The sequence below is a fragment of the Perkinsus marinus genome, assembly GCF_000006405.1.
Source record: "Perkinsus marinus ATCC 50983 genomic scaffold scf_1104296952136, whole genome shotgun sequence".
NCBI classification, from domain to species: domain Eukaryota; phylum Perkinsozoa; order Perkinsida; family Perkinsidae; genus Perkinsus; species Perkinsus marinus.
This window is the reverse complement of record NW_003208996.1, coordinates 80672-87097: the sequence shown is the minus strand read 5'-3', so window position 1 is coordinate 87097 and position 6426 is coordinate 80672. Positions and strand designations below refer to the sequence as shown.

Here is a 6426-nt window from a genome sequence, read left to right as displayed (position 1 = left end):
TTGATTTGAATGTGACCCAAATTTGAGTTCTAACTTTCTACTATCCAGGATTTATCAACAAAACATATGCACAGATACCTAGAGCTTGTCTGTGTTTACTAATAAATCGTAGAAGAAGCGAACAGAAAGGGTGTAACAGTCACACCTCAGAGGTGTAAGGCCCAAGGCCCCTGGGGGGTAGTTGAGCCCATGGGAGGAACAGAGAACAGAGGTGTCAACTCTTTTGTTCCTCCCCAGCTGCCAACCCCGGCCAATGGTCGGACTGGAATGAGTCACGGATTCAATGATAGTGCGACCGACGCCACTTGTTTAGAGCTTCGGCCGGTACACTGGTCGCCTCACGAGCTGTATGATGGATGAGCAGAAATGCGTGTAGTAAATTGATTAGTCTCCCATCCCGAGTGCCTTGAGGCAGTTTCAACGAATATACGTTGGTTTGGCGCTTGTCTGTGCAACAGCACAAACACGAAGCACCGAGATATATACACGCATGAACATCATAAAATCTATAACTGCATAGCGGCAGTGGAAGACTGATGCAACTGATGTCGTGGCAGAATCTCTTCAAGAAGCCTTTTGAGCTTATCCGAGGAGCGTCACGTCCCATTTTCTAGTAGTATCCTATTTTCTTCAACTTCAGCAACCACATGAATTTGTCTGAGCCACGTTGTGGAAGTTTATGGACGTAGATCTGGAGCTCGAACTAGAACCAAGTCGGCCACAGAATTCTCGTAGCTTTGAGAAGAGCCCGATGAGGGCTCCCGATAGTCGGGAGTCCCGAATGATGGTTCTTCTGTTAACCAACTATCACTTGCCGCAAAAATACGAGGGGCGGGCCCTTTTTTGCGCCACCGTGTAGGAAGCTGTCGAGACCAAATGTATTGCATATGCAATGAGTAGGAAATGCTCCTCATTAGACTGTATTCGACCGAGGAGGAACCTTATGCGAGGCTAAGTCGAGTCCTCGATTGTCCATCACACGCAGTGATTTTCGAATGTCCACCAAATCAGATCCCAATTGCTCGAGGGGTTAAACTTTTTCCTGAGGAGTGTGGTGGAAGAAGCATTTTCGAGTGGCTCGGCGGAATCTTCGAGTGACGGCCATCGCGGTTACGAGACGCGAGATAGTCGTTTCCGAGCGCTGTATATTTTCCGAGGATTCAAGCACGCATTACTCGCATACTAGCGTATCCTGTGACCATCTACGTATCGCTGTTTACGAGCTCCATGCTGTCATTATATCCAGCTGACCTTATTCCGAATAAGTCATTCATGAGGATTCTTCTCCCCGCGATATTCTCTGCTCTCACTGCTGGAGAGCCAATAGTCCTTCCGTTAGCTGAAGGGCTCGTGTCTGTAAGCCTCGACGGCCAAACACTCAACTTCGAGGCAGATTCCGGCAGTGCAAGGAGCTATGCTTTCTATGGTCCATCGTACGAGGAAACCTTCGGTAGGGGTAGCTGTGATAAGAGTCTTTACGGGTGCTACTTCTGTCCTCCAGAGAAGCCTTGCGATGACCTGCTCTCTAGGAGAAGATTTAGGGCGATTTACGGTTCTGGCACCATCTACAATTATGTCGAGCATACAGTGACCATCGATATAGGCAATCATACACTAGAGAACTTCTCTTTCGGCTTGGTGTTGGAATTTTCAAATATAGGAAGAAGGCCGATGGCTCTGCTAGGACTCTCGCTCGGCCGCGACAACCTCCCTGACACGATACTGGAACAGCTCAAGAAGCGAGGTGTTATAGAAAACCTTTCATACTCAATACACGTTAGTGAAAAAGGACCTGGCATCTCGGGGAGGCTGACTCTGGATGACTCGGCGACGAACAACGGTTTTTACATACCATTCAGCCGGCAGAAGGTGTACGGTAAGGCAAAAACATCAGTCATGATGGGCCCACTCGGACTTCTCGATTCTCGTGGTATGCAATTAAAGGAGCGTCGGAGGGACGGCGAAAGGAATGCAATTATTGTGGACTCGGGGACTTCGACGGTAAAGCTCTCCGATCGTGATTTCGAAAAGCTCATCGACGTGACTTGGACGGCGATGTGCAGGAGCAGGGCGGAGAGGATCGTCAAAAAGAAGGCGCAACTCGTGACAGAGCATAACTTTGTCCGTTGGGTGAGAAGAGAGGCTGTAGCCTACTTGCCTACGCTCAGCTATGAGGTCGGACAGCCACCGCATACGATCGATATCAGGATAGAGCCCAGACATTATTCCCACTCCTGTAACACTATGTGGTGCGTGATTGATGTAGCTTCCTGGGCACCGGTCATAGGATATCCTCTTTTCCGAGCTTACGACGTGAACTTCGACCTCACTAACAAGCGAATGAGCTTCTCGAACGCTGCGAAACTGCGTCGATACCCGCTGCTGCTAGTGAACCTGGCGATATCCAGGAATCCATCTAGTCCGTCTATCGCGAGTTAGTCGGATGAGCCATATGCAATGAAACACTGGAATACATGTGAATGACTGTGTGAATCTTGGAGAGCTGTGTTTGAGTCGGAGGATCTCAGCGCCTCATTTGATGAGGAACAGATCCGGCCAATCTATCTTGTTTAAATCGATTCCTGTATCAGCTTCTATCCTGGTTGATGCACAAGATCGCTGACTCGCTTTAGATGCGACCTTGAGCGCTGATGAGGGAGTCGCGACGACTGAAAATTAGCATGAAGAAGCGAAGGGAGGGATTATCCTCCGACTAGGCCTTCTGCCAGAGGGCCTCTGGGAGAAAGGGCGAAGCTCGCGTATTTCGCTAATCGAAGAAGCTGCAAGTTCGAACCCCACTAATGTCTTTTTGAACACGGTCATGTCTTAGTGGTTATCCACGCAGTGACTGATGAGAGTATATAATGAGTACTGATGAGGTTTCAATTCTCTGCAAACTCAAACCGAGTGATAATCTTTTCACTTTCATATCTGCTCTAAATCGAGTTATTGATCGGACATTTGCATACGTATGTATGCACACCCACGCACGCATGCACAAAATCATCGTGGAATGAGGGGGTACGCTCTCCTCGCTTCGCTCGCTCCACTATTATCAAGCATATGGCATATGCACTCTACGTTGTAGACTTGTCTACGTAGCCATCACAATGGGCCTCGGTGAGGCCCATTGTGAGGCCGCCTCACAATGTATATCCACCATGTGGACTCTACATACGCTTCCTTGATCCTCTATCATCATCCTCGATACATCGTTGTTCATCTTGCTTTGGTTATTAACGGGTGAGCGACGTGATCCTCTGCATTAAAACACTGTCATTGGGATCATATTCGCCTTCGTCAGGTATCGCAAGTCACCGATTTCAGTGGGTGTTGGACCATGTTCAAGTGACACGTTGCCGTTCGACGATTAGGGGCCGGTATTGTGACGTACCGTGAATGACGATGAGGTAGGAACAGCGAGTGGAGAGCAATGCTCTCAGAGCAAGTCAAACCTTGACTGTCAAGGTAGCGTTGTCTGGGATGAGTCATCCCAGATGGCGATATATGCAATTCGAGTGCTCAATTCTCATTCGTTGGGCGATCATTGATTCCCAATGGATGACATTCATTCCGGGCTCCACCTGGTCGGATCGACCTTGTGTTGAACCGAGCGATATATGTGGTGGAATTCACGCTCGGTAAAGCGGAAGGTTCATTTGATACCTAAAAAATTGTGTGATCATTGTGAGCGTTGGTATGATTATGATATTGCACAGTGCAAGTTGCAGCAACTTGCACTCCAATGAATGAATGATTCATCATGAATCCGTCTTCGGCGGCCGACGGACAAGTTCCCAGGCTGGGGGTCCCAGCTGGTTGATAGCGAACGCCGTTTCTCTTTTCGAGGGATGGTCACATACACAAATCTAGTATGGTCGTCGACCACTGGTCGATTTCCCACTCAAACAGCCAGAGTATGGCTGGTCCTAGTCTTCGTGATGCGGATTTGCCGAAGTGAAGATCTGGGGTCAATTCTAGGAATCATCACTCACTCTATGGTGCGCATAGAATACTTGGCGGATGAAGGAGTTCTTGGAGGTATCAGAGGCGCTTCTACATCTTGACCAAAGTCTCCCTGATGAGACAACTGTGGTATATGGGGCACAAGGGCGGCATTGAGGGCTGGATCAACCCTGTGTTGACCTTACTCACGAAGATTGTAATCAGCTTTTTCACCGGACTGAGGGCTGTCGGAGATTCGAGACTTGCTAGTCTACTCAGACGACGGCAACATGATCATGATGACCAGATCATCTGATTTCGAAAACAGATTACTCAGAGGTGTTAGCAGATTATTTTCGTCGTAAGAGTACCTTCATCTCTACACATGAACCATGCCCGCCATTGACACTTAATCGAGGTTGTCAGAGATAGGTGAATGATTACCATGCTTTCTCAACTTGACCTTCTCAAGTCGAGGATCTCAGACTACTACGATGGGGAGTAGAAAGCTATGAATCTTAGCGATTCATCACGGGTTATAATGCATTGTGATAATGCCATTATCGCCTCACAGTCGTTTCCTCGGCCGTTGCGGCGAAAGATGTAGAGTTTGCTGAAGGTGTTCGTGAGTTTTGAGGTCATGAATCTTTTCTCATTAGGGCTGGCCCTGTCCAGCGTGGACATCCTACGTTTAGTGTAAATTTTTGGTATTCTCCACGTTGGGAATTAAATCAGTGGACGCAAATTATGCCACGCAGGTCTACCGACACGAAAGATCCGCTTGGGCTGGCTCACTTGGTAATACCAAGTGCCGCTTGCCAAGTGACACTCGATATTATCACTTGGCAAGTAATATGCGAATTATTTCGCTCAGGTGCAAATCCTGCTGCCTGAGGAGCTTCCGTGGGATAGAATGAGGAGTCATCCGGCTCCTTGTTGACTATCTCTTCATCGAAGAATGAATGAGGAACATCGCTCAGGTGAGCTCTGTTGGGGAGGTATTTGGGTTGTTCGCTCACTTATCTTTTTTTGTATCCGTCGAAATTGTGTCCGTGTAAGACGCTTCAACTATGTTGAGACTACATCCTATGTGGCATCGATCATAGGTGTTGTCAACGCGGGGAATTGTCTCAGTAAAGGTGTCACGTCTTAACACTCTCCAAAATACTCATCCAAAGATAATTCCTGGATAGAGGAGTCCGAAATTTGGACTCCAAATCTTGTCGCTGACAGAAGACGTGTAGACTACACGGTGTAGTGCGTCCGCCATAGAGAGTAAGAGAGAGTAACAGCAGCAATCAGACGTTGAAGGCTGCCTTTTCAGTGGGAGGCACCCACACTGCGGAAGTCATCTTGATTCAATATTCTTTAATCAAAAGTAACTAAGGGTTTTACGGTTAAACCCCCTTGTGACAAGGGGGTGAAGCCTTGTGACAAGGGCCTTGTCAATGCATGGGAGGGGAAGCGCGAACTGTTTTTTGGAGAACGCACTGAGAATGTAGAGTGTGCGATCATTGTAACGTCATTGATAACGTTTTCGAAGATACTTGTGGACTATCGATCCGCTATTCGGCGCGCATATTATCGTCGTTTCTCCGCATAACCATTATTGTGTTACGGCTCATTATTCGCCTACTTTTGGGACTGCATAATGCTCTTACGATATGCATCTGTTTAATGTATATAACCACTGATAGAGCGGAATGCGAATATACATACGAGCTTGAAGCTCGGAGCTTCCCAATTGAGGGAAACAAGGCCACATTCAGAAGTCATTTCAATCCGATCGACTCGATTGGGCGCGCGCTTCAAACGCAATCGTTCGCCGAAACGGCCCCTTGTGCGAAGAAAACTGTCACAGCCCCGTCACGTGCGATTTGTTCGCATTGATAAGTTGTTCACAGCAACCCCCTGTGGGTATCGCTTAGTTCCTTTCGCTACACCCTTATGTTTCTAGTCCCGAGTAGTATCTTCCACGTCGCTCTGCTTGGGGCGTTCATTCGCTTATCTGTGGGCCACAGTTGGATGTTCTATCTAGAAGGTGACATTGAGGACGGTTATCCCAGGATGGGAATTTCTGGGCCCGACGACGACTACTTCACGGTAGCTCCTCGTGCATTTTGATTCATCACGAGGGCTTGTTTCGCTCAGCGTTACATATGCCCTCTGAAGACCCTCAAGGAGTGCTTCCTCGAACCCAAGCATGAAATACTGCTGGACCAGAGCAGTCTACGTCCTTGCAGGACTAGCGGCTCTCCAGGCGCTCCGAATGTTGAGGAAATCGCTGCTGTGACCGCCGGTAAGGTGTAGTGCTGTATGGTCTTGACTGGCGTTTCCAGGTAAGCATTGAGGATCTACTGGAAGAACAATGGGCACACACATGGAGAATCTGACGGTGAGAAACGTCGTTCAATCGTGTCGTGCTGTTTCCGTTCATCAGGTACATGCGTTCAATTCGAATCGCCCCTACTCTGCCGACCC

The 6426-nt window shown here is 48.2% G+C and overlaps 1 protein-coding gene across 1 annotated transcript in view; it reads left to right on the top strand.

Moving 5' to 3' along the window:
• Positions 1–5892: 5892 nt before the first annotated feature.
• Pmar_PMAR024152 (hypothetical protein) overlaps positions 5893–6426 on the top strand; it is a gene marked incomplete at both ends in the record, with an annotated part of 1841 nt that continues 1307 nt past the window's right edge. The window contains 2 exons of the mRNA XM_002777266.1: positions 5893–6048; positions 6097–6244. Of these exons, the coding sequence (XP_002777312.1) occupies positions 5893–6048; positions 6097–6244 (304 nt within the window). The remainder of the gene's footprint in view (positions 6049–6096; positions 6245–6426) is intronic.